The sequence below is a fragment of the Oryctolagus cuniculus genome, chromosome 18 (assembly GCF_964237555.1).
Source record: "Oryctolagus cuniculus chromosome 18, mOryCun1.1, whole genome shotgun sequence".
Classification (NCBI taxonomy): domain Eukaryota; kingdom Metazoa; phylum Chordata; class Mammalia; order Lagomorpha; family Leporidae; genus Oryctolagus; species Oryctolagus cuniculus.
The window spans coordinates 12,196,214-12,207,729 of NC_091449.1; the positions used below are offsets into that span (position 1 = coordinate 12,196,214).

At 64.5% G+C, this 11,516-nt stretch overlaps 1 protein-coding gene across 4 annotated transcripts; it reads left to right on the forward strand.

The window, feature by feature from the left end:
- The first annotated feature begins 767 nt into the window (after window positions 1–767).
- Window positions 768–11,460, forward strand: KCNN4 (potassium calcium-activated channel subfamily N member 4). 4 transcript variants are annotated; one of them, XM_051839097.2, is made up of 9 exons: window positions 782–1,240; window positions 3,926–4,021; window positions 4,864–5,276; window positions 7,481–7,616; window positions 8,914–9,024; window positions 9,105–9,223; window positions 9,464–9,533; window positions 10,499–10,666; window positions 10,999–11,460. In XM_051839097.2, exons 1-8 carry the CDS (start codon window positions 1,082–1,084, stop codon window positions 10,661–10,663), a joined length of 1,269 nt encoding a protein of 422 aa, XP_051695057.1. In that variant the 5' UTR covers window positions 782–1,081; the 3' UTR covers window positions 10,664–10,666; window positions 10,999–11,460. The 4 variants fall into 4 exon arrangements, 3 of the variants coding, with proteins under 3 accessions (XP_069918237.1, XP_051695057.1, XP_069918238.1); XM_070062137.1 differs by lacking the exon at window positions 782–1,240 and adding an exon at window positions 2,844–2,865; XR_007916524.2 differs by lacking the exon at window positions 10,999–11,460 and having other exon boundaries at window positions 768–1,240; window positions 9,105–9,276; window positions 10,499–10,567.
- The last annotated feature ends 56 nt before the right edge of the window (window positions 11,461–11,516 follow it).

The window sequence follows — 11,516 nt, forward strand, 5'->3', positions numbered from 1 at the left end:
ATCTCTGAGGATGTGCACCGTGGCAGATAGCGCAGGGTGGGCTGGGTGGGGGTCTCAGGTGAGGATCGGGCAGGGCTTGTGGGTCAGACGTGATGGCTCATATAACATCAAGCCAGGGGTCCCTGTCTGTCTAAGCTCGTCCCCTGTCCCTTGGGACATCATCCTGCATGGTCTAAAGGTACCCGAACTCTGGCTTTGGGTGGGTGCTGCCCGGGTGTCTCTGTGTCATCTGCACACGGCCACTTACTGACCCGGGGAGCTGACTGTGGGTGTCTGGGTGAATGGGGGTGTGTTGTGGCTCGTGTTTGAGTGACGTGTGTCCTTGTGTTCTTGCATGTGCTGGGAGAGTGGGGGCTGCCGCGGGTGCACGTGTTGTGTGACTGGAGGCTCTGGGTGTCGATCCACAGGCGTGTCACGTGTGCTGTGTGTGAGGGGTGGGTGATCTGTCTCCATGCACAGTGTCTGCCTGTGTAGCCCTGGGCACAGGGGCTGTGTGGCCACAGGCATGCCTCAGCCGACGTGGGGTGTCTGGTTCTTAGTGTTAGAGAAAGTTGTGCGGCTGTGACCTTTGTGGGCACCGTTTGGGTAGCTGGTGTGCTGTCTGGGTGTGAGTCACCCTGGGCAAGTGGTGTTGTGTGCCCCAGAGTGTCGGTTCCGGCTCCGGCTGTGCGGTGTCGGGGCAGGGTGGGGGTGGCGTCCGGGTGTGGTGGGCGTAGGGCGCCAATCATAGGCACCAACGGCTGCAGGTGACAGAGCCCATTGTGTCACTGTGTGTCTCTGCCCACGTGGATGGACGCCTCTTCCCTGCTCTGCCCCAAGACACACCCCAGCCCCTCCTTAGTGTGGGAAGGGGGGGGCTGGGGAGCCTCCCCTTACCCAGGGGCCTCCCCGCCCTCCCCGCCCTGCCCAGCCGTTACCACTCCCCAGAGGGCACAGAGCTGTGCTGAGCCTCCGAGCACAGCCCCAGAGCCGGCGGAGCCCAGGGGCTGGCGACCTGCATGCCACAGTGGCTGCCCTTTGCGTGCTGCGGGGTAGGGGACCCTGGGCAGGAAGCTGGCTGAGCCCCAAGACCCTGGGGGCCATGGGCGGGGAGCTGGTGCCTGGCCTGGGGGCCCTGCGGCGGCGAAAGCGCCTGCTGGAACAGGAGAAGTGGCTGGCGGGCTGGGCGCTGGCGCTGGCGGGAATTGGCATCGGACTCATGGTGCTACACGCCGAGATGCTGTGGTTTGGGGGCTGCCCGGTGAGTGGAGCCTGCGGGCTGGGGCGTGGGAGGCAGAGGGGAGGGCCTGTGGCGGGGGGAATCTCGGGGAGGAGGGGCTGGGGGTCCAGGCTCTGAGGGCGGGGGCGCTGGGGGTCCCGTCTGCAGGAGGAAGGGCCGGGGGAGCCCAGTGTCTCTGTCCGTGGTGGCCAGAGGGCCAGGGGCCCCGCAGCCAGGGCAAGGTTGATCCAGTAGCCCCAGGTTTGGCGCAGGAGGGTGGAGAGAAAGCCCGAGTTATTCCAGTGGGCGGGGACCCCTGGGTCCTTATCTAAGCTCCAGCGTTTACCCAGTGCCTCAGCTGCACAGGGCCAGGCCCAAAACAAAGTGGCTGGGATGTGGGGGTGGGAAGCGGAAGACCCCCGCCCCGCTCTGACCCCCCTCCCACTGCCGTCACTCAGAAGCTCAGCCCCCCCAATCCACCTGCTCTTTAGCCTGGGAGAGGATGCAGAGGTAGCTTCATGGTCTCCCTGACTCCTGGGGGGACGCAGCGGGAGGGGCTGGGGGCCTGCACCCCGGGGGTCCGCAGGATGAGGGGTCAGAAGGTCTCTGGGGGACGAGGGGCTCACTTTGAGGATAGCGGGGAGTTGGAGGAGGGCCGGGTGGGGCCAGGACAGGTCTCGGCAGCTGCAGGCACATTCCAGCCCGGCTCGTCCTGCACGGGGGCAGGTGGAGGGTAAGGGTCAGTTAGCGGCTGGGGGGCGGGGTGGGGGGTGCGGGATTGCTCAACAGGAAAGGAGAGGGCTGGAGACCTGTCTGGGGCAAGGGCTGCAGAACTGGGCTCATGGCAGGAGGGGCACACAGACTGGGAGACCGGGTCCTGCGGAACTACAGCTGGGACTTGGCCTTGGGGGTGGAGAAGTGGGCAGCTCCGAAGTGACCAGGAGCCACATGGAGGGTCAGGGCAGGCCAGCTTCCTCTGGTTGAAGCGAGGGCAGCAGCGCTGAGGGGGTGGGGCCGCAGGATCCCGAGCCAACAGGAAGCGTGGCCAGGCCCTACCCGCCGCTCCCACACTTCAGCACCCCGCCCAGCAGGGGCTGGAGGGGGGATGCCGTTGGCCCTGGGAGATGGGAGAAGGGGGTCCCTCCTCCCCTCCCCTCCCCACACCCACCTCTCCTTTCCTCCTTCTCTCCAACACCTACCCGGCCACCATCAGGGGGACCCTGGAGAAGCTGCGGCTCTGAGCCCTGTAACCTGGGGGTGACCATCGAAATGCAGGACCCTAAGGGTCCTCTTTGGCCCCCTTTGGATGACTGCCTTGGTAACAGCCATGTCCCCGCCCACTTCCAGCTCAGTTCAAGGACCCCCACTTTGCAAGAACCCAGACACCTGCTCCCGAGGGAGGGGCTGGGGGAGAGGCAGGTGCAAAACCAGAGGAACACGACAGAGATGTGGGTGGGGGCTGGGGTGGAGAGGGAGGGAGAGAGAGAGGTACAGCAAGACCGAGAACAGAGAGAGCACAATGCAGTCGGGCACCGTGGGCTACAGAGAGCTAGTGAGAAGCCAGCAGTGAGAGACACACAGAGAGGCAGGACAGTCCGACAGGAACAAAGACCCCGAAAGCACAAACGGGGACAGGAGCAGCTCTCCCCAGGGACAGGGGGGTGCAGGTGCGGATGGGCCCAGGGTTTGGGGGTGGAGGGCCTGGAGAGCAGAGCAGTGGAGGAGGGGGCACGTGTCCAGTGGGGTGGGGGCAGGGCCGACCCAGGAAAGAGACGGAGAACCAGGGAGCCACGAAGAAGGGCAGGGGACAAGAGGGCCATTGTTCAGGGGAGGGGATGGGAGGCCCCTCAGGGCAGGAAACTGGCCCTCTTCCCCTGCTGGGAGGCGGGGCCTGCAGGCAGAGCAGACGGCCCTTAGGAGGAACAGGTGCACAGCTGGAGGTGGGAGCCCCAGCAGCCCCCCGGTCCTCACAGCACCCCCAGAGCAGGGACCAACCCCTTCGAGGCAATCCGGAAACCCCAGTCCCCTCTAAATGCTTCCCTCCAGAATTCTAGATTCTTCCGAAGCCTCACTACACAAAGAGAAGGCAAAAAAACAACTCTGGTTTCTGGAGGCCGGGTGCTTCCGGCCGGATCTGCCCTGGGCTCAGAGCCAGGAGAGTGAGCAGAGGTGGGGGAGGAGATGCAGGGGGCAGGCCGGGACGGGGTCTCCTCAGGGCTGGGCCGAGGGTCTCAGGACTCAGCCCCCTGCCTGGAAGCGGGGAAGCCTCTGGTTCAGTCCTTGGCTCTTTTGGAATTCCAGGGCAGAACCAGCTGGCTGGAAGGGAAGTGGGGGAGGCACTCGCTAAAGGCCAGATGTATTTTTCTAGACACACACACACACGCGTGCGCGCACACACAACTGGGAAATCATTTGATGGGCAAAGGAGGCAGGTGACTAAGGAGGCATGGGAGTTTCAAGGTCTCCCATCAATGGGAGTTTCAAGGTCTCCCTTCAGAGGTACAGTCCAGGGGGGAAGAGCTGAGGGTGAACACCCGTACCCAGGCGACAGGGTTGTCCTGCTGGGAAAGAGGAGCGCACTCTTCCTGGGGACCCCGGATGGCTCGGAGACTCCCCCAGAATGAGACACTGGGGGAGCGCTGGTCTGGGGGGCTAGGAGATGGGGAGTTGGGGAGGGGCGGTGTAGGGCAGCAGAGGAGCCTGACTGGTCTTCTCCCCTCCCCACAGTGGGCCCTCTACCTCTTCCTGGTGAAGTGCATGATCAGCGGGTCCACCTTCCTGCTCCTGTGCCTCATCGTGGCCTTCCACGCCAAAGAGGTCCAGGTAGGGCAGCCCCCACCCTGGACCTGGCTCCCCAACCTCACCAAGCCCCGCCTTCCTCCTCCTCCTCCTGATCCCAGGAAGGAAGCTCCCCTCGCTGACGCAGACCCCCACCCAGGCACAGGCAGAGGCTCGTGGGGGCGCCCCAGCCCTCCCTGCCCCTGCAGATCTCTGTATCCTCCCGCCCGGTCCCAGGACCCATCCTGGGACCCCCTCACCCCATCCCCATCTTTGCCGATCCTGTTGCCCCATTCCCCTCCCCTCCTTACCCCCCCCTTTGCTTCTAAAATGGGGCGACTCCCAGTGTAGTCCCACGCGTAAGTGGCACTGGGGACAAAGCACACGTAGCTGTTACAATGCTAACACCTGCAGAGATGTGGCTGGGCTCCCGGCCCCGTGTGCCCGGCCAGGGACCAAGGCTTCAGTCTCTCTATAAAATGGGCCAATTGTGAGACTATCAGTGTCACCATGCTGTCACAATACGTCAAGGGGATAGAGCAGTGCCTGGCCCTTCCAAAGTGCCCCGTAAGTGCGAGCTTTGTCGCCGTGAGTGTCCCCGGAACACAGGGAGAGAGAGGGTTGTGCGTGTAACCCCCAGGGAGTTCGGCGCGCATGTAGGACAATGCCCTGCATACAGCAGGCGCTCAATATCAGTGTGCATGGGCAGGGAGTTCTAGAAAGGAGCTTGAAACTGGGCAGGCAAGGAGAGTGAAGAGCTGTCCCCCTGGGTCCCGGCGCGCTATCTCCCTCGCTCAGGGGCTGGGCGGGCGCCCGCCTTATCTCGGGGCGCACACGGGTGGCCGGCCCCGCGCCCGACTCCCGCCCCCTGGGCCCTCTCCCCGCAGCTGTTCATGACGGACAACGCGCTCCGCGACTGGCGCGTGGCGCTCACCGGGCGGCAGGCGGCGCAGATCCTGCTGGAGCTGGCGGTGTGCGGGCTGCACCCGGCCCCGGTGCGGGGCCCGCCGTGCGCGCAGGGCTCCGGGACGCCGGCCTGGCCGGGCTTCCTGGACCAGGGCGAGGCGCTGCTGTCGCTGGCGATGCTGCTGCGCCTGTACCTGGTGCCCCGCGCCGTGCTCCTGCGCAGCGGCGTGCTGCTCAACGCGTCCTACCGCAGCATCGGCGCTCTCAACCAGGTCCGCTTCCGCCACTGGTTCGTGGCCAAACTCTACATGAACACGCACCCGGGCCGCCTGCTGCTGGGCCTCACGCTTGGCCTCTGGCTCACCACCGCCTGGGTTCTGTCCGTGGCTGAGAGGTGAGCGGGCCGGCGGGGTACCTGGTGCGCTTGGAGCGGTGGCGCGGGTCCCGGGCCCCTGGGGCCACGCGGTGCACAAAGCGCTCACCCTTGCCCTCTTCCTGGCTGGGAGCGCGCCCAGCCACTCCTCCACCGCAACCTTCAGCCGGCCTTTGCCTTGGGCCCGGGACTGGTGCCTCGGCTTCCCGGGTGTCCGTCCCGCCTCCAAGGGTTGTACCCGCGTGGAGGACAGGGGCGCCTTTTCCGAAGTGGCAGGGGCCGGAGATGCTTGCCGCGGCGGCCCTGGGAAGCGCCGACCTGCAGCAGCTCTGGCAGAGTTCCTGCCGGGAACTGGGAGGTCTCAGTGAGACAGGGCTCAGGGCAGGGAACTGTTGGGAATGCAGATTCTCAGGCCCCATCCTGACCTACTGCACCCAAAGCTCATGGTGGGGTGGGGTGGGGGGAGGGTTGTGACGTCCACAGAGTTTGGGAACCTCTGTTCAACTAACTCATCAGGTGTAGGTTCTTGAGAGGAGGTGGAAATGGAGAAACTTTGGCCCGGCCTCAGTTTTCTCATCTGTACAATGGCTGTCAGATTCCTCCATTTAAAAATAATAATAATAAATCAAGGGGTTGGCCTGTGCCACAGAAGGTTAAGCCGTGGCTGCAACACCGGCATCTCATTCGGGCACCAGTCTGTGTCCCGGCTGCTCCACTTCCAATCCAGCTAATCCTGCTAATGCGCCGGGGAAAGCAGTGGAAGATGGCCCAAGTGCTTGGGGGGGGGGGGAGGGGTGGTTCCTGCACCACGTGGGAGACCCGGTTGGAGCTCCTGGTTCCTGGCTGTTGTGGACATCTGGGGAGTGAGCCAGCAGATGGAAGAGTTCCCCCTCTCTTTCTCTGTTTTCTTTCACTAAATAATCTTTAAAAATAAATAAAGAGAGAGGCAGAGAATGAGCGGGCACCCCCATCGGCTGCTTCACCTCCCGGACGCCCACGACAGCCCAGGCCAGGTTAGGCTGAAGCTGGGAGTGGAGAATTCACTCCACCAGAGCCGTTACCACCGCCTGCCAGGGTCCATGTTAGCAGGAAGCAGAGCCGGGACTTGAACTCAGGCACCCTAACTGCTAGGCCAGGCGCCCACGGTGGACTCTGCAGGTGTAGTCTCCCTGACCGTTCTCCCCTTCCCAGATCTTAACCTTCCCCTCCCGGGATCTTAGGCTGCGGTCAGGAAGTCAGGATCAGAGGGATGACTCCCCCACCTCGTGGTTCCCGGCTGCAAAATGGGAGAATGGCGAGGGCACCCCAGGGCAGACTTCTGGAGGTTTGAGCGCACCTGCGCATGCGGGGGCAGGGCTTGTCTTGCAATGGCGATGCCGTCCCCACCCGCCAGGAACTAATTCCGTGGGGCCTCAGGAATGGGTCTCCCTTCAGGGTTGGACGCCAGGGGCCTGTGACCAAAACCAGACAAGAAAATCTCTCCTTCAGCCCCTCCCCTGGCTGGGTGTCCCGTTCGGTGATGCGAGTCCGTGAAGCCCTTATGTTTTAAGAGATTTTTTTTTATTTATTTGAAAGGCACATTTAAAATGAGAGAGAGAGAGAGAGAGAGAGAGAGAGAGAGAGAGAATCTCCCATCTGCTGGTTCCCTCCCCAAATGGCCACCATGGCTGGGGCTGGGCCAGGCCTGAAGCTGGGAGCCAGGAGCTTCCTCTGAGTCTCCCACGTGAGTGCAGGGGCCCCAGCACTTGGGCCATCTTCTGCTGCTTTCCCAGGCCATTAGCACGGAGCTGGGTCAGAGGCGGAGCAGCCAGGACTCGGACCGGCGCTCACATGGGATGCTGGCATCGCAGGAGCCACAGCACTGACCCCACCTTGCCGGTCCCGATGGGGCCACTTCCAGACAGCACCAGCTTCGTGGGCGTTAGCGGAGGGCACCTGTTCCCCTGGGTGCGCGCCGCCGTGCACTGGGGCCTGACAAAGGAGCCCCAGCCTGGGCTGTGGCCCCTCAACCCTCTGCGAGCAGCAGCCCTGGTGGCCTGGCTGAATCCACATGTCCTGAGAATGAGCCAGACCCAGGACGGTGTCTTGCAGCCCAGAGCGGCTAAGCACGCTGGCCAGGTCACACAGCCAGCCAAGCTCCCTGGCTTCTCGGGACCGTGGGCGTGGAGCAGGAGGGGAGCAAGCTCCCAGGGTAGGCTCCGGGCACTAACCCCCGCTCCCCGTAGGCAGGCTGTGAACGCCACGGGGCACCTCTCAGACACGCTGTGGCTCATCCCCATCACGTTCCTGACCATCGGCTACGGGGACGTGGTGCCGGGCACCGTGTGGGGCAAGATCGTGTGTCTGTGCACCGGAGTCATGGTGAGTGTAGCCCTGCAGCCGCCGGAGACTCGCAGGGACCCCCAGCCTCACCCCTTGCAGGACCCTGCGCTCAGCCCCTCTTCCTTTCAGCCCTAGGAGTCCTGCCCCTACGCCCTTCCTCTCTCAAACCCAGGACGCGGGCTATTGGCTACTCGGCCCTGCTTTCTTCCAGAAGCCCAGGAATCTAGACCCAGCCCACGGTGGGGGGTGCAGTGATTGTAACTGGTCAGGGGGCTTCCAGCTGCCCCCACCCCAGCCCCTCTCACCTCGAGGATGAGGCGGGGGCTCCTCCGCCCAGACCCAAGCTCCATGCTGGATCCAGACCTCACCACCCGCCCTCCACGGCCCAGGCACCCAGTTCCTCCCACCCAAGCCCCACCCCCAGGCCCAGCACCCAGTGCCTTGGCCTTCACCTCCTCGCTAGGACCCAAGCCATCAGCTGGCACCCCTGATGCTGTCCCCGGAAGGACAGGTTGAACCCCTCAGCTCTGCACCCGCAGGTGATGCATAGGGTGGCAGGGAGATGTGGCCCCGCCCCGACAGGCGTGGAAGAGGGGCCGGGAAAACTTCCAAAGGGTCACGGACCCTCGGGGCTGCCCGGGAGCTGCAGAGCCAGAGCCCCCAGCCCAGTCCTGGCCAGCGGGTCCCATGGCCCCCGGGGGCGATGGCGGCTCACTTTCACCTCGCACACACTCTGTGCCGTGCTCTGCTCCTAATGCTTTCCGGCTGTTAACTTACGGGATCCACAGGGTAGCAGTGTGCCCATTTCACAGATGAGAAGCTGAGACGCTGACAGATTCTCATCAGCTTGCTCAGGGCTGGGCTCGGGGCAGTGTTGGGCTGTGTCCATCGCCCTGAGTGATGGGCAGGTGAATCACAGGGAGACACCCTCAGGGGCTTCATCCTGCCTGGAGGAGCCCTGGGAGGAGGAAGGGCACTGGGACAGGTGCGGTGATGGCAGCCAGGCTAGGTCCAGGATGGTGGGAGGCTGGAGCGAGGGGGGCAGCTCAGAACAAGGGTGGGTCTTGTGGGGTCAAGGGTCAGGGGGAGGGCAGAGCCAGAGCCAGGGTGTGGAGAGTGAGGGGTCCCCGCAGGGGCTGAGATCTGTCCCCCACCCAGAACCAGCAGCCCCCTCCCCCCGTCTTACCCATCAGACCCTAACTAGAGGCCGCCCCGTAGGCTTGGGATCTGATGTCTGCGACTTGATCCCGACTGAGCCCTGGGAGCCTGGGCCTCCTCCCCTGGGGCCGTCCGGCGGGGTCGGGGCTGGCACCGAGAGCCCGCTGTGCCCCCACAGGGCGTGTGCTGCACAGCGCTGCTGGTGGCCGTGGTGGCCCGGAAGCTGGAGTTCAACAAGGCCGAGAAGCACGTGCACAACTTCATGATGGACATCCAGTATGCCAAGGAGGTGAGGCCGGCAGCCGGCGGGGGGCGGGAGCAGGAGCCGGCGGGGGCGGGGCTCTGCTGACGCTGCGCCCGCCCTCCCAGATGAAGGAGTCGGCGGCCCGCGTGCTGCAGGAGGCCTGGATGTACTACAAGCACACGCGCAGGAAGGAGTCGGGGGCCACCCGCCGGCACCAGCGCAGGCTGCTGGCCGCCATCCACACGTGAGAGCCGCCCGTGCGTCCCCGTCCCCCCGCCGACCCCCGCGTGGCGCTCGGTATGCCTCGCCTCCCGATGCCCAGATATCGGCCTGCGGTGTTCTGTGCATGGTCTAGGGGCACCTGGGGGTCTCCTAGGGAACTGCCCTCCTCGCGTCTGCGGTGGTCTCTCCCTGCCCTGACCCCCCCCCGCCCCCCACCCCCGCTGGGGGCTTACAGGGGAAAGCAAGCGACTTCCCCCCACAGGTTCCGCCAGGTGCGGCTAAAACACCGGAAGCTCAGGGAACAGGTGAACTCCATGGTGGACATCTCCAAGGTACCGGGCCCTTGGCCAGAGGTGGGGGAGCAGGGCGGAGCTGGGGTCGCTGGAAATCTGGCCCTGAAACAGGGAGCCAGGCTGGGGCCTGGCACGCGGAGGTACGCGGCAGGTGCCTACGGCTGAAGGCAGGAAGAAGGAGGGAAAGAATGAGGCAATCCAGAGCCTTTTCACGCTTACGCAAGGCACAGGTCCCCTTTAAATTAAAAGAAGAGATTGTACAAAGAAGCCCAGTGTTTGGCTTCGAATTATCTTTATTGTCTGGTTACTTACGTGTGGACGGATATAAAACTCTTTCCAACTGTGACTCTTATACAATAAAACCAAAGCAAATTTACAAACCAAGTTCAAACAGAGAGGGCAAAGCAATAAAACTCAAATCTGTGACCCGGCGCGGAGCAGGGGACACCGTTGCGGTCACTCGGCCTCGGCTGCTGCCGCGCCCCCTGCCTCCGGCTCGGACCAGCTGATGCCCCCGGGTTACGGTCAGCGCCATCAGCCACCGCTCCCGGCTGGCCCGGCGACAGTGCCGTTCCTTCATCCGGCGGCCTTTGCTTTTTCTCATTAGCCCGCGACAGTTCAAACAGTGGCCCGTGGTGCCCGTGCCATGGTAAATACGGTCACGGACGCAGGCCCTGGAGCTGCACGGCGGGTCACCTTGGCTCTGTGGAGGTGGTGGCCCAGAGCTGCCCAAGCGGGAAGGTCACCTAGCCGCTGGGGAGAGCCGTCAGAGTGGCTCTGCATCTAGTGAGCACCTGCTGCATGCAGGCCCATCGCTGAGCTGCTCTGTGCCTCAGTTTCCTTAGCCGTCAGGTGGGAACAGGACTGCCACCCCCTGGCTGGTAGGATTTTAAACCATCCGGGGAAAGCGCCGGGCCCGGTGGCTGGGACGTGGCAGGTGGTCGGCAGACGCGGACGGCTGTGACGGGGGACGACCCCGGGCTGAGCCCGCCTCTGCCGCGCAGATGCACATGATCCTGAGTGACCTGCAGCTGGGCCTCAGCAGCTCACACCAGGCTCTGGAGAAGAGGATCGACGCGCTGGCCGGGAAGCTGGACGCCCTCGCGGAGCTGCTCGGCGCCGCCCTGGGGCCACAGCAGCGGCCAGCACCCAGCCAGGAGGCCACGTAGCGGGTGAGGGGCTGGGATGGGCCAGGGGACAGCGCGGGGGAAGGGTGTGTGCGCCCGGCGCCCTGGAGACGAGGCTCTGTCTGTCTGGGAGAAAGGCCCGGGTGGGCCGGGCGGTCCAGGCCAGGCTGGCAGGGCCGGAAGTTCCTTCTCCCCTCACCGACCCTCACTGCCCTCTCCCTCTCTGGGCTTGTTCTCTTTCTGTCCATCCTATGCCTCTGTCCAAATGTTTGTCTGCACCTTGGCCTCCTGGTGCCCCCCCCACCTACCCTTGGCTTCTGTCCTCCTCTCCCTCCGCGGCCCCGCCTGCCCGTCCATCCGCCTCTCTGTCTCCCCAGGACCCACGGAGGAAGATCCAGGCTACTTTCCCTAGGACCGGGGTCAGGACGTCCTCCCGCCACTCCTGCCCCGGCACAGAGAGAAAAGCGCGAGACCCCGAGGGCCCCGCCCCAGGGTGGGCTGACTGGGTGATGGCTGCCCCAGTGGACCTGGCTGAAGGGGGCACGCCTGGGCCCACCCGAGGTCCCAGGTGGGAACGTGGCCACCACCACCCAGCTTCCCACTGGACAGGACCTCGGCTTCGGTTAGAAGTGGAGCTGCCGGGCAGCTTCAGCCTCGGCTGGGTGGCGGAACCGCAGGAGCTGGGTCTGAGGCCCGGGCGGGGCCGGACGCGGCGCCCCCTGGTGGGACAGCAAGGCGGACACGTTTTCCAAAGCTGCAGGGAGGACCTGGTGGGGAGGAGGGAGAGCAGCTCACCAGTGTCTGCTCTTGGTCTGCAATAAACCCTAAACAAAGCCAGAGGAAGTGACTGCTTCTTTCCACACCTCCAAAGCGCCGAGGCAGCCAGTGGAAGACC

What these genes read in the sequence shown, in the direction of transcription:
- KCNN4 (XM_051839097.2), top strand. Translation starts at nt 1,082, where the DNA reads ATGGGCGGGGAGCTGGTGCCTGGCCTGGGGGCCCTGCGGCGGCGAAAG. An exon ending in TGTGGTTTGGGGGCTGCCCG is followed by an intron (nt 1,241 to 3,925) that starts GTGAGTGGAGCC and finishes CCCTCCCCACAG; the next exon opens with TGGGCCCTCTACCTCTTCCT. An exon ending in ACATCCAGTATGCCAAGGAG is followed by an intron (nt 9,025 to 9,104) that starts GTGAGGCCGGCA and finishes CCGCCCTCCCAG; the next exon opens with ATGAAGGAGTCGGCGGCCCG.